The sequence below is a fragment of the Prionailurus bengalensis genome, chromosome D1 (genome assembly GCF_016509475.1).
Source record: "Prionailurus bengalensis isolate Pbe53 chromosome D1, Fcat_Pben_1.1_paternal_pri, whole genome shotgun sequence".
Taxonomy (NCBI): Eukaryota; Metazoa; Chordata; class Mammalia; order Carnivora; family Felidae; genus Prionailurus; species Prionailurus bengalensis.
In genome coordinates, this window is record NC_057346.1 from 102,545,683 (window position 1) to 102,570,073 (window position 24,391).

At 39.9% G+C, this 24,391-nt stretch overlaps 1 protein-coding gene across 1 annotated transcript in view; it reads left to right on the forward strand.

Annotated features, from left to right (window-relative positions):
• The window catches only part of LOC122483769 (fatty acid desaturase 2-like protein FADS2B), a 38,222-nt gene that overhangs the window by 12,727 nt on the left and 1,104 nt on the right, over positions 1-24,391 (forward strand). Inside the window, exons 4-11 of the mRNA XM_043581139.1 lie at positions 1,168-1,269; positions 6,213-6,338; positions 8,928-8,992; positions 13,820-13,895; positions 14,091-14,188; positions 15,178-15,274; positions 21,842-21,921; positions 23,105-23,230. Of these exons, the coding sequence (XP_043437074.1) occupies positions 1,168-1,269; positions 6,213-6,338; positions 8,928-8,992; positions 13,820-13,895; positions 14,091-14,188; positions 15,178-15,274; positions 21,842-21,921; positions 23,105-23,230 (770 nt within the window). The remainder of the gene's footprint in view (positions 1-1,167; positions 1,270-6,212; positions 6,339-8,927; positions 8,993-13,819; positions 13,896-14,090; positions 14,189-15,177; positions 15,275-21,841; positions 21,922-23,104; positions 23,231-24,391) is intronic.

Sequence of the window (24,391 nt, forward strand, 5' to 3'; positions counted from 1 at the left end):
AACTGAAGTCATTTCCCAGCCATATAACACTCACCTTTATCTTTTATTCATCTTTCAATCAACAAAGAGAGAGAGAGGGAGTCAAACCAAGAAACAAACTCTTAACTATAAAGAATGAACTGATGGCTACCAGAGGGGGGGGGGGGTGAAAAACGTGAGTGCACAAGGAGTGCACTTGTCATGATGAGCACCAGAGGTTGTATGGAAATGTTGAATCACCATATTGTACACCTGGAGCTAATATTACATTGCATGTTAGCTAACTAGAAATTAAATAACACTTAAAAAAAAGAATGTGTGGATTCCACCATAAATGCCAATCAACTACTGGGACATAGCAGAACATCTGATCGATCTTTGTTGAATGATGTGTGAATCTCTAAACATGGCTTTCTGTGAGTGCAACACTGCACTGCGGACATGAAGGAAAAGGCACCTGGTTCCTGCTCTTGGGTAAAGAGTCTTTCAGTGGGAGAGATTCACGTTCAAACTTGTAAACATACAACATGACAGAATGACATTAATGCCAAGGACAGGAACAAACGTGCTGTTGAAGCAGAAAGAGGCATTTAATTCTCATTGGAATAAGTGCAGAAGGTTTTATGGAAAATTAATGTCAATGTTAATTCCAGGATGTATGTTAATTTTTTTTTTTTTGTAAAGTCAACTTGCTTTATTCCTTGAAAAGCAATTCTTTTGGAAACTGGAAAGGAAACATTTGTTTGGTACTTAGCATAAGCCAAGCACTTTGTAGGTATTTAAGTTGCCCAACAGTCCATGAGTAAAATGTTATTATCCCTACTTAGCAGGTGAAGAGCTGAGGTTTGGAGCTACTGAGTAATTTGCCAAGATCTGTGCAACACATACATGGTGAAGAATGATTTAGAATCCAAATCTTCCTGACTCCACAGGCCATACCCTTTCTACTCTTCGCTGGAAGATTTTGACAGTGACAAGGAAAATGTTCTATACTGACAGAACCCCATGCACAAAGGCACACTAGTGGGAAAGAACACAATGTGTAAGAAATAGAAAGTGAACTTGGCTTGGAGACAGATAAGATCCCCCACCATTCTTCTCCTATGGGCTTTGAATCTATGAGTGAGCTCATTTATTAATTTCCTCTTGACTCCTCAACTTCTTTAACAACAATTTCATCTCTTCTAGTGTCAGAGTTCATATCTGCAACATGACTTGGGACACCTTTCCATATTTACGAAGTCCAAATGGAACCACCTGATGCAAAAACTTATGATGAGTCATTGCAAGGTACAGGATGTTCATGGAGCATGATGGGATTCTCATGCTCCTAAGACAATGGTTACCACGTTTGTTTGTGCAGTCGTATTAGTAAAAAATGTTTGTGCACAAATAGATTCACAAATATGCTAACAATGTAGATATTACACACATACTAATATGCAATATGACATTGTAATATATATGCTAAAATTAAGATTTTAATTTTTTATAAGGAAAGGTTTATTTTTATTTAGGAAGTTCCAACAGTTTTTCTTACCTTAAAAAACTCTTTAGCCTGGGGTGCCTGGGTGGCTCGGTTAGTTGAGCGTCGGACTTCAGCTCAGGTCACGATCTCATGGTCCGTGAGTTCGAGCCCCATGTCGGGCTCTGGGCTGATGGCTCAGAGCCTGGAGCCTGCTTCCGATTCTGTGTCTCCCTCTCTCTCTGCCCCTCCCCCATTCATGCTTTGTCTCTCTCTGTCTCAAAAATAAATAAAACGTTAAAAAAAAACAACTCTTTAGCCAATCCTTGGCATCCCACTAAAAAACCACCACACAGGAGGATTGTGCCTTTATAAATGAAGAGGTGCTCTGTAAAATCATGAATGGGAATGTTCTTAGAAGAAGTGTAAACATTTACTGCTGGGAAGCAACAGGAATTCAGCAAGCCTGATTAGTCTTGGAAGGATAAGGCTATGATGAAATAAAGGGAACGATGCAGAAGAGATAAAAGTGAAGAAAAAGAGAAAGAGTGGACAAGAAAGGTCAGATAGCACTGTTCAAGAGTCAAGGACTGTAAATCCCAGACTGGTGGAAAATGCAGTGGTGATGACGGCAGTTGGTCTTGCCTCCCCCTGCCCAAACTCCAGGAGGGCAGGTGCTTTGTTCTATGAGCCACTGCAGTGCAACACCTAGCAGAGTACCTGGCACATAGTAGGTCTTCAATATCATTTATTGAGTGGATGGATGGATAGATGGATGGATGAACCAAGTTAACAATACAGGACTGCCAAGAGTGGGTTTTAGCTCTGACTTGACAAGGCTTCCTGTTTGATCTTGACTGAGTCATATTCTATCTCTGACTCTCAGTGTTCTCATCTTTAATATTAGGAGTTAAACAGGATGTCTGTTTTTCTATGACATTCTAGGATTTAGTGACTATGTACTCTGGTCCGGATGGGGGAAAATGCCTCTGAGCCTTCCATTAAGCCAAATCTTGCATTCAAGGCAGCTCATTTTAGGAAAACTCCTAAGCACTGACTCAGAGCCTACTTGTTTTGCCTTAACACAGTGGTTTTATATTGAACTGAAAGATACTTAAAATAAGTCTTATCAACCCTCTTTCCAGTTGGGCAAACTAAGCTTAAGTAGATTAAGTAACACAGAGTTGGATCTGGATTCATATTAGAATTAAGACTGTTCCTCAAAATGGTTAGAATGATTAAAATAGTCATTTTATGTGATAAGTTTCATTTAACTCGAAAATTTCTATAGATACACAGTTCTGCCCTCTTTCTACTCATGCTTGATTGACAAAGTGTTTCTGTATCCAGTCAGAAATGTTTACCACAGAATAAAAGCAAAAACAGTTTCTTATGTCCTGGTGAGAATTAAGGTAATTCCTTTTGAGGAAGTCAGAGGAAAAGAAAGACTCATGTGTCTTGGAGGTAATTGACAGTTGACTTGATGCCAGTATAAGTAATATTTCAAGCTCCACCCTTGCTGGTCTTTTAAAAAAAAATCACTGCTTTCCCACTTGTCCAAATTTGTACACAGCTCTCTCTATATAAATTATGTTGCCAGAAACAATTTTGCACTAGTTGAAATGAATATAACCTTGATGACTCATGAACGGAGTAAACAAATAGGAAATGCTCTAAAAGCAAATTGAGTATACTCTACCTTTTTGCAGATAAAACCAGTGATTTGTGAGCAAAATGAGTGTAGGCTTCAAACTACCTGTAGGAAGGAAAGGTGGGCAGGAGGGAGGCAGCAAAGAAAATTGTAATATAAACAGCAACAACATCACCTTCTACATACATCACAATTTTAAATTTCAAAACTTGACTTACTATCATTTTACCCTTGCCCTGAGGGGTTTTGGGGCGGAGGTTTTTTTTTGGAATTTTCACTCACTAGCTGTGCTAGTAATTGTGTATGCCTGATCTTTGCAGTGTTTGTGCAATAAAAGAGTGCTTCTGAAAGTATACCATGAAATTTCTGCGCATATTTTGGACTTTTGTGCAATGTTCAAATCAAAATGGGCTCCCTGTAGCATATTTTTCAATGCCCCCTCCCAAGATGCAGCATGCACAGTTTGAAAACTATAAGAATCAAGAATCAAGGATTATACTAGGGACAAAGAGACAGAGTATTTGATATTAAGACCTGCCTTAAAAATCTGGCCTATCCTCTTTCCAGGACTACATCCTAAAATAATTTTGGGGGAGGGGTGTGAAGCATGTTATTTCCTTTATATTTTTCTCATCCATTCCACAGATGAGGAAATTGCCCAAGGCCACGCATACCCAGTAGCAGGGCTTTGAATTCAAGCCAAAAAAAAAAAAAAAAAAAAAAAAAATGGCTTCAGGCCAAAGTTTGGATTTCTTATAATGCACCAAAAAAGGACCTAACTTGGGAATGAGGAATGACCTAGGGTGGTTTCTGTATGGAATTGGGTGCAGGGGCAGCCTATTTGCATGTAGCTGATAATCTTCACTTCCAGCTGGATCACTCTATCCCTTGCCGCCAGTAATTGTGGCTTCCAGACCGAGGGGTAAGGGTAGAGCCAGCTGCTTTAGATCACAATTACTCCCATCACTGTTCTAAATTCCAGGACCTTGAGTTGTCAAGATCTTCTCCCTGACCTATCATAAATCAAAATTTGTCTCTCCTATTACCAACTTCCACAGATAGTCATTGACTGCAAGAGTACAGATAAAATGTTGGCTCTCGGAGGATTTAATTAACAAAGTGAATCACTGCTTATTGCAGTGTCCTTGTTTGTCTATTGCTCCCATAGGTTGTATGTTTCATAAGTATGGGAACCCCATTTTATCATGTCTAACTCTATATTCCAAATGCTTGTTTCAGTGTCTGATGCATGGGATATACTTTAAAATAAATAATGAAAAGAGCAAGTGCATAACTGTAAAAGTGAGTGGGTGGTATGCAGTCAGATGCAAGAAGAGCAGAGTGCAATGAGGACCCCATAGGGGGAGTAAAAATTGATGAGTCAAGTTCAGTTTGACATATCATGAGACATGCAAAGGAAGTGTTTGGAAAGTGATTTTCCTTTCACGCATGAGATTTAGCAGATAGATGTGGGATGGAGGAAGAGAGATTCCATTACAAGGATGGTAGGGAGTGTTAGAGGTGAAAAGAGACTATTGCTCCTGAGAGATGGGGTCACCAGGGGTTTGCTAAGAGAGGACTCTACAACAAGGACTATGGAAGGCAGTACTAACACTTGCAGATTTTCAAACATGCCCATCCCCCTCAACCATGGAGGTAGTGTCCAGATCCGCATAGTCCAACAGAAATATAATGCAAGCCACATTAAAATGACATAAATCGGGGTGCCTGGGTGGCTCAATCGGTTAAGCGTCCGACTTCGGCTCAGGTCACGATCTCACGGTCCGTGAGTTCGAGCCCCGCGTCAGGCTCTGGGCTGATGGCTCAGAGCCTGGAGCCTCCTTCCTATTCTGTGTCTCCTTCTCTCTCTGCCCCTCCCCCGTTCATGCTCTGTCTCTGTCTCAAAAATAAATAAAAACGTTAAAAAAATTTAAAAAAAATAAACTGACATAAATCGTTTTAAATGATCTAACAACAACATTTCAAAAGTTAACTTTATCACCATATATATATATACATATATATACGTTCAAAATTATTATCATTTCTACATGTAATCAATATAAAAAATTTTAATACGGTATTTTACTCTCCTTTTTTTCATCCCGAGTCTCAAGATCCAATATTACACACATACTGCTCATCTTAATTTGACTAGTTACACTTCAAGTGCTCAATAACCAGCATGTAGCTCGTAGCTATCATATTGGACTGTGAAAATGTAAAACATGTTTAGGCCAGTTATTGAGAGATGTCAAATATGCAATAAAAAACAAATACTCTTTATTCTTATGTAATAATTTATGCAATAGGGGAAAGGAGAGGAAATTGAATTTCTCAATATGCCAACATTTTACATACATCATCTCTTGTCTCCCCCAAACAACCCATGGAAGTAAATGTCATTATATCATATTTACTGCAGATGGAATACAGGCTCAAAGAGGGTGAAATTTACCCAAACCACAAAGCAGTATTTATACATCCAGGATATGAAACCATATTGATGTGCTTCCAAATCCTTCCTCTATTAAAACTTTCACACTGTCATTGAGAGAGAGAAAATCACAAACAACCTAATCAGAGATGATTTGAGCTCAGAGCCAATTGAATTATTTTTATTCTCATTTATCTTTATATGAGATCATGGAAGCCTGAACTTGCAGTAATGTGAGCCAAGCCCCCTACAAGATAATTTCAGATCCATGATTCATTTAAATATTCATGAAAGCAGGATTCCTAGGACCATTTTACCCCAAGAGCTAATTGAAGTTTTAGAGATGAGTTTTCTTTATTTGTAAAATAAGGATTTTCTCTGTCCTACTTATCTTCAGAATTTTTAAAATGAGGATTCCCCCCCCAAAAAAGGATGGAAAAACATTTCATCTGAACAGGTTTTTGTGAATTTTATGAATTTTCCTGAATCCCATGATTATTTGATTGTAGGCTTTGAAAGGCTCTGTCCAATGGGCCATTCTGTGACCCAGCAGTCAGGGAACAAGTTCCAGAAGCTCAGATATCTTACTTTGACTTTGGAGATGCATGCAGAAAACTCTGAGAGTGAAGGACATCCCAGGAGAGATATCTTGCAGCTAATGAACCCTCTCTTCTCTTCAGGGCCTGTCAACATCCTGGTGGAATCACCGACACTTCCAACATCATGTAAAGACAAACATCCACCCCAAAGACCCAGATATTGATATGGGTGCACTTTTCCTGCTTGGAGAATTGCAACCTGTCAAGGTATGTTTAGAACTCCTGAGCACTTAAGAAATGTTCCCAAAAGTGATTCCTGGAAATGTCTATGGTCTTGTCCCAGAAAGATGGAGCTGGGGGTTCCCACTTCAAGCACCTTCTCAGAGCATGTCTCCTTCTTTGAGTCCACGATATACACATGAAATAACTGAATTTGAGGCTGTACAAATAGAAGGAAATGTGGAGCATGTGATTCTATGGTCTTAAATGACACGCCGCCAACCTCCTATGGAAGGAAATATGGTAACTTGTATCACCCTGCTTGAGCAATCCTGGAGACAAACAGATCCCTGCCCAGTGGTCACCACTACAACAGAGGCAACATAAGTTGCTGTTAAGTAGTGAAACCAGATGACTGAAGCTGGCAATGACTCTCCAAAATTTAATGAGGATATGGAGACATTCATTCTCTCAGAGAAAAACATGTCAGTATATTCAATAAGCACTAAATCACAAGTATCTGAATAACTAGTTATCTCAACTAATTCTAGCTCAGTGAGAAGAGGCTGTACTAGAGTTTTTTAGTTTGTGTTCATTTGGTTCATTTATACATGAGCCACAGCCCAAGGGCTTTGTATGATACTTAGACATCTCACCTCTCATTTGGACTTGATAAACAATAGAGAAAGGAGAGAAAAAATCAACTCCGGAATTTGTCAGTTCATTTTTTTAACCTCAACTTAAAATCATCATGTAAAGGACTATTACCAAATGTTTTAGGAGAAAGTCTTACTTCAAAGAAGGAGGTACAAGGGTAACTACAGAAAGGTCTCCCCCCTCTAGAGAAATGGTAGATCCTGAGAGTCAGGTGCTTAGAAAGAGGCTGCTATTTCCTAAAACAACTAAGGGGTTTTATTTATATGCAGTTCTGTCAGTTGCTGCCTGCACTTTGGGCTACATAAACCAAAAATTGTGTAACTTTTTAAAAATAAGTTTTCCCAGCTTCAGAAGACTGTACCTTCTTCTCCAGTTGAATTAGGAAACAAATCTCTTGACTAGACTTAAAAAAAATCTCTGGCTGTGATCACAAATCAGTTGCTTTTGACAATGGCTCCACAAATAAGTTGGACTTCTCTGATGTTTGTGGACTCCTACGCTCATCAACAAAAGTGTGATACTTTGATTTCTCTAATCATCCCCACAGAGCAAGAAGGATTTGTCTTAACTGAATTTTATGAAGCAGGCTTCCCCTCCCCAGAAGTACCTCCTTAAGGCTATGTTCAGTATACATGCTGCCTCTTCACAAATGATGGAGGTCACCTCCTAAGTTTTATAGCTGCTCTTGGGACATGTCCCTAGACCTTAGAGTTCCGTGTAATAGAGTTTCAGAGCTACTGTCTGAGGCATTGCTTGAAATTATTTAAACTCTAAAATTCAGTTGTTTACATTTTTAAAAAATAGTTCTGGTGAGCCCTGAACTTCTCCTTCCATCTCACTTTACTGCCAATTTTTCTACCATTTTGTTCAAACATTCTACTTTCCAGGTCCTGTGATCATGTTCTAGAAGACTTACAGCCCTCCTTTGGAGTGAGACTCAAAAGCAGTCCTCCATCTAGGTGTGCCAGCTCCCAGGAATTTCCACCTGCTCTTTTCCCCATGTTTCCCACTACTTAAAAATCTGGAAGTTTGAGAGGAATTGCAAATAGCTCTTATTACATCATCAACATGCTATTTCTTTTTATCTATGACACTAAAAGAAGGAAAGATCAACCCTACTATCCAAGTATGAAAAGAAGTCTATATGCAGGAAGGGAGGTATCAACAAAATGGAGGAGAGGCAGAAATCAAACAATGCCCATAGTGTTGTGTCCAAGTGAACATACAGTAAAAATATAGAGCAGACATAAATCTTCATTTTCATTCATTCAACTAAACATTTATTGTATGTTTACTAGGATATATAACCATTACCTCTATGCCTCCCCTCAGAGTATTTGCTGTTCTTATGCACTGAGCACAGACTAAACTAAGGAGATTCCTAGAAAATTAATCAAATTCCCAGCATTAAGATTTTATGTAATATCATTACACCTTAGAAATAGTTCATCACAGTGTGACATCCATAATGAGAACACAAAGGAGGAAAGATGGGACAGATAAGAAGGACAATGACTATGTCTTTTATCATATTACCATTTGATAAAGATCTGTTGAAAGAATGAATGGACATGGAGACTGAGCTTCAAGCAGAATTCTAAACACCATAGTTAAGAGAAGCTAGAAAAACTCATCAGAAATATTCCCTTTTGGTCACCACTCCACTCCATAGAAGGACAAAAAATTTTCAAAATGGCTTCCATGGGAATTTTTTTAAAAAATCACAATCCCCATAGTCAAATGTAAGAATTACCCACAGTTAATTAAAGCAAAATGATGCTGCAATATTTCCTCTTATTCCAGTTCTGGTTCTTCTAGTGCCTCAAGTGTGACAGCCAACAAATTCTGATCATATGGCTCTTTCCATAGAGATTTTAAACACACACACACACACACACACACACACACAGAGCAATGTTCTTGAGCATTAATGACCACAAGTATTGTCTCTTATTTTAGTTTTATGCTCTCTCCTTTCAGTTTGGCAAGATGAAAATCAAGTACATCGACTATGAAAAGCAGCACCTGTATTTCTACATGGGTGAGTCTCATTGGAGCCACTTTCCTTATCATCCCATGTCCCTGAAGCAAGCTGTTGTCAAGCCAGACGGCACAACAGCAATGCTCTCACAGAGAGACCAGCCCATGTCTTATTGTGACTTGGAAAAGCGTCATGCCATATTTCAGACTTCCTGGGGACAAACATCTGAAAAGGAAAAACTGGAAAGCAAATAGGCAGTTTAATTTTAATGTGCACCTCATGAGATGCTTCAGGAGGGATGGAAGTCAATCAAGGAGACTTGCATCTGAGACTATCATAGAAAAACTAAACACCTGTCCAGAATAAAAGAATAGTGGTATTTGGATAGGGAGGAAAGAGAAATAGGAAAAGAATGCCAAAGCATTGACATTATGAAGCCATAAGACGTAGATACTTAGGAATAAAAGGCACCTGAGAGCTACTGTGTGAGAGAAAGATGGTTGCTCCAATGGTCCACATAAAGTTGCAGAAGATATTTTAGTGGACAGAGACATATATGTATGTATGTATGTATGTATGTACATATTTTGGTTTTTAAAGTAATTAAAACTGACCAAGCAGAAAAATTTATTGATACCATAGTACAGTCTAAATTTAACATAATTTTTTTACAGAAAGCCAATATTTGAACAATCAATGGTAAAGATGGGTTTTGTTTAGTTTTTTTAATATGAAATTTATTGTCCAATTCGCTTCCATACAACACCCAGTGCTCATCCCACCCAGTGCCCTCCTCAGTGCTCATCACCCACTTTCCCCTCCCTCCCAACCCCCATCAACCCTCAGTTTATTCTGTTTTTAAGAGTCTCTTATGGTTTGCCTCCCTCCCTCTCTTTTTTTTTTCTGCTTCCCCTCCCCATGGTCTTCTTCTGTTAAGTTTCTCAGGATCCACGTAAGAGTGAAAACATATGGTATCTGTCTTTCTCTGTATGACTTATTTCACTTAGCATAACACTCTCCAGTTCCATCCACGTTGCTACAAAAGGCCAGATTTCATTCTTTCTCATTCCCACGTAGTATTCCATTGTATACATAAACCACAATTTCTTTATCTATTTGTCAGTTGATGGACACTTAGGCTCTTTCCCTAATTTGGCTATTGTTGAAAGTGCTATAAACATTGGGGTACAAGTGCCCCTATGCATCAGTACTCCTGTATCCCTTGGGTAACTTCCTAGCGGTGCTATTGCTCTGTCATAGGGTAGATCTATTTTTAATTTTTTGAGGAATCTCCACACTTTTCCAGAGCAGTTGCACCAGTTTGCAATCCCACCAACAGTGCAAGAGGGTTCCCGTTTCTCCACATCCTCTCCAGCATCTATAGTCTCCTGATTTGTTCATTTTAGCTACTCTGACTGGGGTGAGGTGATATCTGAGTGTGGTTTTGATTTGTATTTCCCTGATGAGGAGTGACGTTGAGCATCTTTTCATGTGTAAAGATGTTTTAAAACACAAAGGAAACCTTCCATCAATCAAAGTGTATTTTGTAACATAAAGGGTTTTTAATTTCTAAACTGCTGTCATTTATACCAAAAAGCTTTCAAGAAGAGCATAACTGTTAAGACCTAGCACACTGTTCAGTTTCTACCTGGAGAGTGCAGTGGTATTTCTAGCCAACTTCTGAATTTCAGTAAACCTGCAAATGTTTAAACTCCCACTTTATAAACACAAGTCACGGGAAATCTTTTATGATAGTTGCACCCAATGTAGTGAAAATCATATGTATGTACGAATATATATAAATAGATCTGAATGTGGGTTCAAGCTGAAAGAAAATAGGGTAGCTACATAATTCTGATATTGATAAATAGCAATCTATCAATGGGTGGCTTAGTCAGTTAAGCATCCGACTTCAGCTCAGGTCATGATCTCACAGTTTGTGAGTTTGAGCCTGACATCCGGCTCTGTGCTGACAGCTCTGAGCCTGGAGCCTGCTTCTGTGTCTCCCTCTCTCTCTGCCCCTCCCCTGATTGTGTTCTCTCTCTGTCTCTCTCTCTCTCACTCTCTCTCTCTCAAAAGTAAACAAATAATTTTAAAAATATATTTAAAAAATATCATAAGCAAAAATGCTTTCCTCTTAACCAAAATCAAATTCATGACAGCTCAAAAAAAATGTTTTCATGGAACTCCAAAATATGCCCACCTAAAACATATGCTTACAGTTTGAGACATAAGACAAAATCAGAAGTTCCCAAACATTTCCTATAGATCAGTAGCTCTCAACCAGAAACAATACTGCCCTGTTGGGACAACACAGTGGAAGGGAAAGATGATACTGGCACCCAGGGAGCCAGTGGTTCTGTTAAACGCCCTGCAATGCACAAGACAGCCCCTAACAACAAGAAATTATCTGGCCCTGCACTTTCAACAATAGCCAAATTACGGAAAGAGCCCAAATGTCCATCAACTGATGAATGGATAAAGAAATTGTGGTTTATATACACAATGGAGAACTACTTGGCAATGAGAAAGAATGAAATCTGGCCTTTTGTAGCAATGTGGATGGAACTGGAGAGTGTTATGCTAAGTGAAATAAGCCAGACAGAGAAAGACAGATACCGTATGTTTTCACTCTTATGTAGGTCCTGAGAAACTTAACAGAAGACCATGGGGGAGGGGAAGGGGAAAAATTAGTTACAAGCAGAGAGTGAAGGAGGCAAACCATAAGAGACAGGGAACAAACTGAGGGTTGATGGGGGGTGGGGGAGAGGGGAAATGGGTGATGGGCACTGAGGAGGGCACTTGTTGGGAAGAGCACTGGGTGTTGTATGGAAACCATCTTGACAATAAATTATATTTTAAAAATTACACTCCATTCACAAAGTAAAAATTACATTCCATTACACAAAGTTAGTTAATTAATTAATTAACTTAATTAAATAATTAATTAATTAACTTAATTAAATAAATAAATATATTTTAAAAAAAGAAATTAGCCCCAAATGCCAATGGTTATGGGGTTGCAGTTTATCTGATTTGCTCAATGTTGGGCACCAGTAGTCATTTGTAACATGCTTGACCAGGATGGCCTGTGGGCTTATTTTTGAGGTAAGGGGGTGAATTCCCACTGCTGTCCTTTCCACTGCTGGAATTCTGCAACCTCATTCTATGAAAGTCACCCTCTCTTTTTCTGCATGACGAAAAAGAGGAATGAAGACATCAGTGCCCTATTTTGAAAGGTAGCTGATCTCCAGGCTAACCAGCAGTGTGTTCACATAATAAAAGCTGTTGGAATTGCTTTTCTGAACTTTCTACCCTGTCTGTAGTGCTGCAATATGCCCTTAACTAATGAGGAATGAACGAATGCTGTGGATTCGCTACACGAAGCCCACTTCACAAAACTCTCTGCCTTTTGGAGCTGTTTCATTATGTCTTTTTCCTTCAAATGCCAACTTAGCATCTCAGGTACAAGTAAATCATGCTCAAACTGTCAAAGAGAAACAGAACTGGACATTTTTTTAAAGTGACAAGACAGATTATATTCAGGTTTCCATAGTAAGGGAAAAGGTTTCAGTATAAACTCAGCTCAATTCTGCTGAACCAAAAGGTGGGAGACCTTTTAAACACTGGGTGTGTTAAAGAAATTTCCAAGAGACCTCGGTGGGAGGGAGAGTTGGTCAGTGTGATTAAGCCATCTGTGTCTGCTGCCTGGTGCTTATGAAAGTTAGGTTCCCACCCTCCATATGGAGAGACTGAGACAGGCCCCATCCTGGATGATTTCATTCAAAGGAATGACTCCCAGGGGTGCCCAGGTGGCTCAGTCGGTTAAACGGCCAACTTTGGTCAGGTCATGATCTCGCAGTTTGTGAGTTTGTGATCACATCGGGCTCTGTGCTGACAGCTTGAAGCCTGGAGCCTGCTTTGGATTCTGTGTCTCCCTCTCTCTCTGCCCCTCCCTCGCTCCCACTCTGTCCCTCTTTCTCTCAAAAATAACTAAGCATGAAAAAAAAATGAAAGGAATGACTCCCAGATCCTTGAGAAAGACATTTCTGGGTTGTCGAAGATCCGTCTCAAAGACAGAGAAAGAATTTTACAATTGTAAGTTTTCTAACATAAATAGTCTAAAAAAAGGGAGATCTGAGGTCTCTAGTCAGTTTTGGCTTGAACAAAAAGTTAATTCATTTGGCAACGTTGAACTTTCTCAGGCAAAACTGCAAGGAGGCCGGGGTTATTCCAGAGGCATGGCCTTAAGCTGTTAGAAACTATGCTCACGTTTGTTCAAGCATCTTAGTGTGAGGGATAAACAAAATCATTTGTGCTAAGAATATGTAGAGTTTGAGAGTCTGGAGGCCAACGTTGGACATAGCAGAGAAAGAGGATGCAACTAAAGTCTGGTCAAGGACAGAGTTGTCAAAACTCAGAAGGACTCCAACACACTCCTTTGTGCTCTAGGCAACCTCCCTGGTCCTGGAGAAGAAGCAGGTAAATAACCATCTGGTCAGTAAGTGAGTACAGCTCCTGTGTTTCTGCTACCCTGACATATTGTGACAGGGCCCAATTGTAAGGATTGTGATGCTGACAGATTCCATGGACCTTGAGAAAGCTTGAAAATTCACAGCAGAAGCTCTTCTGGGTTGCCTCCATAAGAATGACACAAATCTTCAAAGCTTTCACTTCCTTAGTGTCCTGAGAGCTTGAACCAAAACCTGGTTCAACCTCAGAGACCCAAAGAGCCCCGTGGAATCCAGGATGTGGTTGTGGATCTCCACTTTGCATCACTTCTCAGGGGCAACATTCCAGGAGTAGCATGTTAAGGAGATAGACTCCTGCTTATTTGCATTGGGATCACATTCTACTCATTTGTTGTCTGTCTTTTTGTATTCTTTTTCAGTTGGGCTCCCCTCCTCATGCCTGTATATTTCAATCTGGAATCCATGAAAGTGATGTGCCTCCAAAGATATTGGGAGGTGAGTAATTTGATTTATCATCTGAAGATAGATCTGATAGAAAAGGGGGCATGAAAATGCTTGGCCCCTTCCAGATGTAGCTTCCTTGAATAATAAGGCATAAGATTTAGCCAATTCATGAAAGGGCCCTAGACCAGTGAAGGGGAAATGAAATTGTGTCCAGGGCATTTAACTGTCAATCACTTTTCTCTGCAGGACATTGCCTGGGTCAGCAGCTTTTACATCCGCCATTTCATCACATTTGGCCCTTTCTATGGAATCTTTGGAACCATATTACTCATATATTTGGTCAAGTAAGAAACCAGAATATTTTTTTTTATTCCTGTAACCTAGATGATCCTCTTACCTCCATTATCTGAGATATTTTTGATTAGCAGAAGATTGGGATACCATGCCCTTTCTGTAACTGAGACATTTCACAAAAATAATTTTTTTTAAGTTGAAATAGTTCAATAAGAAGAGTTCTTTGGAAAAAAGAACTTGCCCAGTCTTGTCCTTTTATTCCCATATGCTTAATTCCAAGTTGCAGAATTCCATCTGATCCCCAAATTCTTTACATTATAATCTGACTGGATACCATAATCCTTGCCAAAAATAATGGAAAGACAAAAAGTTTTAATGTTATTTTACGGCTACAGATATTCCCCAAACCAAAATGCCCTCAACTAAATAGCTGTCTTCAACTTCCAATTTATTCCTCTCCCATTCTTTCACGTTATGATTCTAAACCCTACATAATAGCAAAGATATTGACAGCTACTATGCATCATGCACTTTTATAAAGGATTTACCTGCATTATCTTACTTTATTTACATTATTTATTACTTAATCCTTGCACCTCCCTGTAATGTAGGTAGCATCATCTTCATTAATCTCAGAGAGATTAAATCATTTATCAAAGTTATAGAGCAAGTAAGGGCTAATGGCAGTGCCACACCAGAACTTGAGCCAAGTTCTATCTGATGGCAAAGCTGAGGCTGTCTATCACTTTGCATATGCTCTAGGTATATTTTGATCCTTGCACAAATGCTGCAACAAACTTGGGGGTCACTGCTTCCAAAAGGCTGCAAGATTGGTTATGTGACCGAAAGTCTACTGTGTCGTCTCTACATATAAACGGCCTCCAAAGAGGAAAACAAATGACCACCATTTTATCGGAATCTTTGATTCCCTTCCATTTCCTCAGTTGCTCAGCCAGATCTTCCAGCAGTTGTGCCAGCCCAGTGTTGGGAACTGAAACACCCCAAGAAGTCATCACTTTCTCCTTTTATTCTCTGAAAGGTTTCTTGAAAGTCCCTGGGTAACATATGTTACCCAGATGAGCCACATACCAATGAGAATGAGCAAAGAGGAGAACCGGGACTGGCTCAGCGCTCAGGTAATGGTGGAGTTTCTGGGGAAAGATCCTGCAGACTATACTGATTTAGAGTCTGGCTACCTCAGATAATAATAATTTATACTTACATAATGCTTGCTAGCAGGCAGGCACTGTCCCCTGCTTTGCATATAACTACATAACACAGGTGCTATGATTATTACCACTTTACAGATGATAAAATTAAGGGATGAAGAAGTTGAGTCACTTGTATGACATCACAGTTAATAAGTGGTATAAATCAGGTTTTAAACCTAGGCAGTCTGATTTTAGACTCCTTTGCTCTAAAGGGTCAGTAAAGGGGCTCCTGGGTGGCTCAGTCAGTTGAACACATGATTCTTGGTTTCGACTCAGTGCATGATCTCATGGTTCATGAGATCAAGCCCCCATTGGACTTAAGGCTCTCTCTCTCCCTCTCTCTATGCCCCTCCCCTACTCTCTCTCTCTCTCTCTCTCTCTCTCTCTCTCTCTCTCTCTCTCTCTCTTCCCCCTTCCCAAAATTAATAAATAAATATTTTTTATATTTAAGAATCAGTAAACTATAGTCCAAGAGCCAAATCCAGCCCACTGTTTGTTCTTATAAATTAAATTTTATTGGAAACAGTCATGCTTTTATATTTACATATTATCTATGATTGCTTTCATGCTACAAAAGTAAAACTGAGTAACTATCAGAGAGAATCACATTATAAGAAATGTTTGCTGACCTGTCCCCTACAGAACACAACCTTTCAAGTGAATCTGAGCTCCTAGAATTACATTTAAGTTTACACCTAGAAGGACCCTAAAATTCACCCCATTTCATTGTATAGCTAGAAAGCCCCAGAGAGAAGATATGGTATGCTCTCTGAACATGCTATTAAGGATTAGCAGAGTTATGATCAGTACAGAATACCCCTGCTTCCTAAGCCTTCCAGTGGCCATGCCATGATTAACTGGAAAATCCAGTCATTATACCACTTCTTTTTCCAAACTCATTCCCAAATTCAGTGGACTTTCCCTTCGGACATAGAGTATTGGTTCTCACTTTTTGGTCACAGACCACCTTATGCTCTTAAGAGTTATTGAGAACCTCAAAGAACTTTTGTCTATGTAAGTTATATCCATTTATATTTACTATATTTGAAATTAAAACTGAGAATTTTAAAACACCTATTTATTAATTAACTCTAAAATAACAAAAATAAAACCAATACATGTTAAACATCAGACTGATGATACCATCCCATGTTTAGAAGCCTCTGGAAAAAAATCCAGTGTACAAGCATGAGAGATTGGAAATTAAAAAGGCAAATGCTATCTTAGAAATAGTTTTGACTTGCAGGTCCCCTGAAAGGATCTTAGAGAACCCTAAGGTGCTCCAAAATACACTTTGAGAAACATTGACATAAAACAACCACGAAAATAACATTCAAAATGGCAACAACCCCAACTGGAATTAAACATTAAAAAGGCATTGAATAGATTGCTGAGGAAGATGGCAGCATAGGAGGACGCTGGGCTCACTGCGTCCTGCTTATCACTTAGATTCCACCCACATCTGCTTAATTTACCCCGATAACCACCAGAAGACTAGCAGAACAGACTCTCCAGAGCCAAGCATAGACAAGAGGCCCATGGAAGAGGGTAAGAAGGGCGGAGAGATGGTGAGCGCTACGCAGACTGGCGGGAGAGAGCCAGGGTGGAGGGGCAGCCCACCAGCTAAGCAGAGCCCCCGACTATGGCTTGCAAAAGCAGAGGGGCTGGACGGAGTGTGTTCAGACAGCCAGTGGGACTTAACATCTGGAATGTTATAAGCTAACAGCTCTGCTCGGAGAGTGGAAAGCGGGAGGGAGAGTTGTTGAGCCCTGTAGGACACAGCTCAGCTTGGTGGGGAACAAAGGTCCTGGGAAGTGCCATCTCCCTAACCCATCCCCCAGCCAAAATCCCAAAGGGAACCAGTTCCCCTCACGGAACTTGCTTGCACCGTGCAAACACCCAACGCTGTGCTTCTACAGATCCATGCCTCCAACAGGTCTGCCTCCCTCCTGGTGCCACAGGGCCCCTCCCACAGTGGACCACCAAAGGCAAAGCGAGCTGAGTCTGACCCTCCCGCCCCTGTGCACCTTGCAGATCCACCCCAGCTAATATACCAGATCCCATCGAAGCAGTACTACAAGCCTGACAGTGTGCAAGTAGCCCAGACAGAGGCCACACCACTCCATAGCGAGTCCTGCCCCTGGGAGAGGGGAAGATAAGGTACACACCAGTCTGACTGTGGCCCCAGCCGTGGTCTGGGGGCAAACATCAGGTCTGACTGCAGCCCTGCCCACCAACGCAAGTTACTCCAGACAGAACAGAGGAAGAGCTCTGCAGTTCCCTGCCACTCCAGGGACTATCCAAAATTATGAAACGGAAGAATTCTCCTCAAAAGAAACTCCAGGAAGTAGCGACAGCTAACAAACTGATCAAAAACAATTTCAGCAATATAGCAGAAAATGAATTTAAAATAATAGTCATAAAATTAATCTCTGGGCCTGAAAAAAGTATAGAGGACAGAAGAGAATCTATTACTACAGAGATCAAGGGACTAAGAAACAGTCAGGAGGAGCTAAAAAATGCAATAAATGAGCTGCAAAATAAAATGGAGGCAACCACAGATCAGATTGAAGAGACAGAGGAGAGACTAGGTGAATTAGAAGATAAAATTATGGAAAAAGAAGAAGCTGAGAAAAAGAGAAATAAAAAAATCCAGGAGTATGAGGGGAGACTTAGAGAACTAAGTGACGTAATTAAACGAAATAATATATGCATAATTGGGATTCCAGAGGAGGAAGAGAGAGGGAAAGGTGCTGAAGGTGTATTGGAAGAAATCATAGCTGAGAACTTCCCTGATCTGAGGAAGGAAAAAGGCACTGAAATCCAAGAGGCACAGAGAACTTTCTGCAGATGTAACTTGAATCAATCTTCTGCACAACATATCATAGTGAAACTGGCAAAATACAAGGATAAAGAGAAAATTCTGAAAGCAGCTAGGGATAAACAGGCTCTAACATATAAAGGGAGACCGATAAGACTCATGACGGATCTGTCCACTGAGACCTGGCAGGCCAAAAAGGAATGGCAGGAAATCTTCAATGTGATGAACAGAAAAAATATGCAGCCGAGAATCCTTTATCCAGCAAGTCTGTCATTTAGAACAAAAGGAGAGATAAAGGTCTTCCCAAACAAACAAAAACTGAAGGAATTCATCACCACTGAACCAGCCCTACAAGAGATCCTAAGGGGGATCCTGTGAGACAAAGTACCAGAGACATCATTGCAAGCATGAAACCTACAGACATCACAATGACTCTAAACCCATATCTTTCAATAATAACACTGAATGTAAATGGACTAAATGCTCCAACCAAAAGACATAGGGTATCAGAGTGGATAAAAGAACAAGACCCATCTATTTGCTGTCTACAAGAGACTCAATTTAGACCTGAGGACACCTTCAGATTGAAAGTGAAGGGATGGAGAACTATTTATCATGCTACTGGAAGTCAAAAGAAAGCTGGAGTAGCCATACTTATATCAGACAAACTAGACTTTAAGTTAAAGGCTGTAACAAGAGATGAAGAAGGCCATTATATAATAATTACAGGGTCTATCCATCAGGAAGAGCTAACAATTATAAATGTCTATGCGCCGAATATGGGAGCCCCTAAATATATAAAACAATTATTCACAAACATATGCAACCTTATTGATAAGAATGTGGTAATTGCAGGGGACTTTAATGCTCCACTTACAACATTGGATAGATCATCTAGACACAGGATCAATAAAGAAACAAGGACCTTGAATGATACACTGGATCAGACGGACTTGATAGATATATTTAGAACTCTGCATCCCAAAGCAACAGAATATATTTTCTTCTCGAGTGCACATGGAACCTTCTCCAAGATAGATCACATACTGGGTCACAAAACAGCCCTTCATAAGTATACAAGAATTGAGATCATACCATGCATACTTTCAGACCACAATCCGATGAAGCTTGAAATCAACCACAAGAAGAAGTCTGGAAAACCTCCAAAAGCATGGAGGTTAAAGAACACCTTACTAAAGAATGAATGGGTCAACCAGGCAATTAGAGAAGAAATTTAAAAATATATGGAAACAAACGAAAATGAAAATACAACAATCCAAACGCTTTGGGATGCAGCGAAGGCAGTCCTGAGAGGAAAATACATTGCAATCCAAGCCTATCTCAAGGAACGAGAAAAATCCCAAATACAAAATCTAACAGCACACCTAAAGGAAATAGAAGCAGAACAGCAAAGACACCCCAAATCCAGCAGAAGAAGAGAAATAATAAAGATCAGAGCAGAAATAAACAATATAGAATCTAAAAAAACTGTAGAGCAGATCAACAAAACCAAGAGTTGGTTTTTTGAAAAAATAAACAAAATTGACAAACCTCTAGCCAGGCTTCTCAAAAAGAAAAGGGAGATGACCCAAATAGATAAAATCATGAATGAAAATGGAATTATTACAACCAATCCCTCAGAGATACAAACAATTATCAGGAAATACTATGAAAAATTATATGCCAACAAATTGGACAACCTGGAAAAAATAGACAAATTCCTAAACACCCACACACTTCCAAACTCAAACAGGAAGAAATAGAAAGCTTGAGCAGCCATAACCAGCGAAGAAATTGAATCAGTTATCAAAAATCTCCCAACAAATAAGAGTCCAGGACCAGATGGCTTCCCTGGGGAATTCTACCAGACATTTAAAGCAGAGATAATACCTATCCTTCTCAAGCTATTCCAAGAAATAGAAAGGGAAGGAAAACTTCCAGACTCATTCTATGAAGTCAGCATTACTTTTATTCCTAAACCAGACAGAGACCCAGTGAAAAAAGAGACATCTGGATGGCCAACAGGCATATGAAAAGACGCTCAATGTCATGCCTCATCAGGATAATACAAATCAAAACCACACTCAGATATCACCTCACGCCAGTCAGAGTGGCTAAAATGAACAAATCAGGAGACTATAGATGCTGGAGAGGATGTGGAGAAACGGGAACCCTCCAGCACTGTTGGTAGGAAGGCAAACTGGTGCAGCCGCTCTGGAAAACAGTGTGGAGGTTCCTCAAAAAATTAAAAATAGACCTACCCTGTGACCCAGCAGTAGCACTGCTAGGAATTTACCCAAGGGATACAGGAGTGCTGATGCATAGGGGCACGTGTACCCCAATGTTTTTAGCAGCATGCTCAACAATAGCCAAATTGTGGAAAGAGCCTAAATGTCCATCAACTGACAAATGGATAAAGAAATTGTGGTTTATATACACAACGGAATACTACGTGGCAATGAGAAAGAATGAAATACGGCCTTTTGCAGCAACTTGGATGGAACTGGAGAGTGTTATGCTAAGTGAAAAAAGTCACACAGAGAAGGACAGATTCCATATGTTTTCACTCCTATGTGGATCCTGAGAAACTTAACAGAAGACCATGGGGGAGGGGAAGAAAAAAAAATGGTTAGAGAGGGAGGCAGCCTAAACATAAGAGACTCCTAAAAACTGAGAACAAACTAAGGGTTGATGGGGGGTGTGGGGGGGTGATGGGTACTGAGGAAGGCACCTGTTGGGATGAGCACTGGATGTTGTGTGGAAACCAATTTGACAATAAATTTCATAATAAAAAAAAGGCACTGAACAAAATGATATTCATAAGGGTTCTTAATTTTGAAAGTCTTGAGAAGCCCATGAACTCCTTCTCAGGATAATGGTTTTAAGTTCATAAAATAAAATACATTAGATTGTAAAGGAAACTGCTTAAACTGAAATGCACTTCTATGCTCAGAATCTGTGGCTGGAACAATTGAATGCCTCACTTCCCATTTAGAAGTCCTTCATATGTACTCTATGGAAATGGTATTCTAACCCCAACAATCTCTACCAAAATCCTATAATCCCACTTCCCATCTGCAAGAGTCCTCATTTATGACACTTTAGCCTTCTGTATCCAAGGGCTGATGGTGACTTAGCCCCTTCAAATCATACATACTTCTTTATATCTGTTGCTTTGTATAAACTTCTTAGCAAAATATCTTAGCACCTTTTTAAATTATAATTTCCTTGAGACCTGGAACTGTGTATCTTTTATATCCCTCTTAGTTTCTTACACAAAATAGGAACTTGTTGAACAATTAGCTTATTAAGGGAATATACATCTTTTTTTTTTTGAAAGAGAGAGAGGTCACACACAAGTGAGGGAGGGGCAGAAAGAGACAGAATCCCAGGAGGGGCAGAGGGAGAGAGACAGAGGGAAAGAAAGAGAAGGAGAGAGGGGGGGAGAGAAAGAGAGAGAGAAATGGGGGCCACTCAAGCGGAACTCATGCTCACCCGAAGTGGGGCTCAAGCTCACATAATGTGGGATTCCAACTCATGAACTGTGAGAGCATGACCTGAGCCAAAGCCAGATGCTTAACGACTGAACCACCCGGGCACCTGGGGAATAAATAAACATCTCCTTTGACACTTGGGCTTACTTACGTCTAATTTAACCTTTTTCTTTGCAGGTCTTGACCACCTGTAATGTTGAACAGTCCATTTTCAATGACTGGTTCACTGGGCACCTGAACTTTCAGATCGAGCACCAGTAAGTGATGGAAACAGTTCATGATAAAAGGCAAAGGCTGTAACTTATAACAGTCCCCACCCCCCCCCATACACTCCAGAGCAAGCCTTAGACTCAGGATTTCTGATGGAAAAAATGAATCAGAATTCTCTCAATTCTATTAACATCAATGGTAAGGAAAGGAAGAAAGAAAGGAGGTGTAACAATTGTGAGTAAATGGAGAAAGATCTTGAAAAAATACCAAAGACTCAGTTTCTGGATTCCTAAGGACTTAGGAATTCGTGATTGTTTTTTTACATGTGGTTTGTTGGCAAAACCCAAGAAAAATCATGACATTTGTGTATCCGAGTTGTGTTGAAACTTAATTAAGATTTAATTTGAATATTAATCTGTATCTACATCTTTGGAGCTGAGGTTTAAAATAATCAACAATTAAATCCAGTTCCTACTGCAATTTCCAAGTGAGATCTGGAAATACTTTACCAATAGGCAGTTAGATAGGCACCAAAGAAAGAGGAAATGATAATACTTTGAAAGTCAATCTCTCCAGAATATTCAAGGAAGAGACTTTCCACATTCATTTCATCTAAGCCAAATCTATGATAGGCAGAGAAGGAAAAAGATCTTATACCTACTCATGGGATTTTCTTATCCTTTCTCTCGTTAGTCCTTTAAAATCTCAGCAAAACAAGAAAGATTATTATTCATATTTCATCAAAGAGAAAGTTAAAACCCAAGAAGTTCATCTGGCTAATTAGCGAAAGCCTTGGGTAAAACCCACCTCTCTTCTTACTTTTCTCCTAGAACTTTTCCCCATATGCCTTGATTAAAACTTACTAATATTCACCTATTCATTGTGCAGGAGATATATGTATATACAGAAAGAGACAGAGACAGAATTGGGGTTGGGGAAGTTATCTCCAACTCTCCAGGTAATTCAAAATGGTAGAAAACCCCATACTTTCATTTCACCTGTCTCAGAATAAATATATTTTATAGAGGTAAGTCTCTTTGGTCTTCCCAAACATTAGCCACCCACAGGGCATGCAGAGATAAGATTAGAATGCTTTGGCAAGAGTCTTTGAGCTTCCTAGAGAAGTATTGTACAATGTCTACATTGCTAATAGAGTTTTATCTAGTAATAGGGGAACAAAAACTTCTTCTTTTGATCTAAGTTTTATATCTCCTGTTTCTCTTTCCCTAGTCTGTTTCCCACAATGCCACGCCATAATTATCACAAGGTGGCACCCCTGGTGAGGTCACTGTGTGCGAAGCATGGATTACAGTATGTGAATAAGCCCATGTTGGAAGCATTTGGAGATATTGTCAGGTAATTACAGAGTCTCTCAGCTCACAGCTCTCATTTCCCTCTCACTGCTAGTCCCCAGACTATTCACTGGCTTGTGAATCATTTACCCAACAACTCTTTGTTAAGGGGCATCTGTATGTCCAGCATGGACATGAGACCCTTCAGGAAACATCAACAATGCAATGATAATAAACAATTCTTACCATTTACCTACTGCCTTCAAGATACTTCTTAGTGAAAATGTCTCACTACCCTACTAAATCTCAAGCTTCTTAAAACCAGGACTGTGTGTTGTCTCTGAATCCCCCACAGAACCTTGACATGGTTTAGAATTTATGTACGGGGAGGGACTTTCAAATCATCTGGCCCAGAGTTGCAAACTTAGATGCCTACAGGGTCCAGGGACATAAGTGTGTGGGTTGGGGGGTAGGGGAACCGACCAAGAGGAGAGAAGCCTGCAGGAACTGAAAATCTGTGCTCATCGTGGTACATTCACAGCCCCCTAGAGAACATTAACAGCCCATGATCTGGGTTTAATAAGTTTCTCTTTCTTTTAGAATTAGGAAAAAAAATACCAGTGTCTTGAATGATGCCAACAAGATCAGATCTGGCCTGATCTGCCCCTGGAATGGTTCTCCAGCTTCAGACTCTCCACCGCTCCCATCTTCCTTTTCTGTCCTCCAGAGGACTAACCTCTCTTCAGTTGTTACAGAACTCCCTGCCCCTTGCCATTTTCTGTCCTTTGCCCCTTGGCTTTTGCCTAGAATGTTCTTCCAGTCTGCCCCCTCCCCTCACATCACCTTGTCAATTTCCATCCCCTCCCCAAGATTCATAAATGCCTTTTCCTCATCTTGGTCTTCCCTTGACCCCAGGACTCAGTCTGTCACCTGCTCTTGCAGCACCTGCTTCTCTTCACTTTACCTTTATCACAATCATGATTAAATAACATTGTTGGTAATAAATTATTTAATAAATGTCTCCCCAGAGAGGAAAATGGGGGATGGGCATTGAGGAGGGCACTCGTTGGGATGAACCCTAGGTGTTAAATGTAAGCGATGAACCACAGGAAACTACCCCAAAAACCAAGAGCACATTTTACAGATTGTATGATAACAAATTTGACAATAAATTATAATAATATATATATATATATACATAGACATAGACATATATATCTAGATA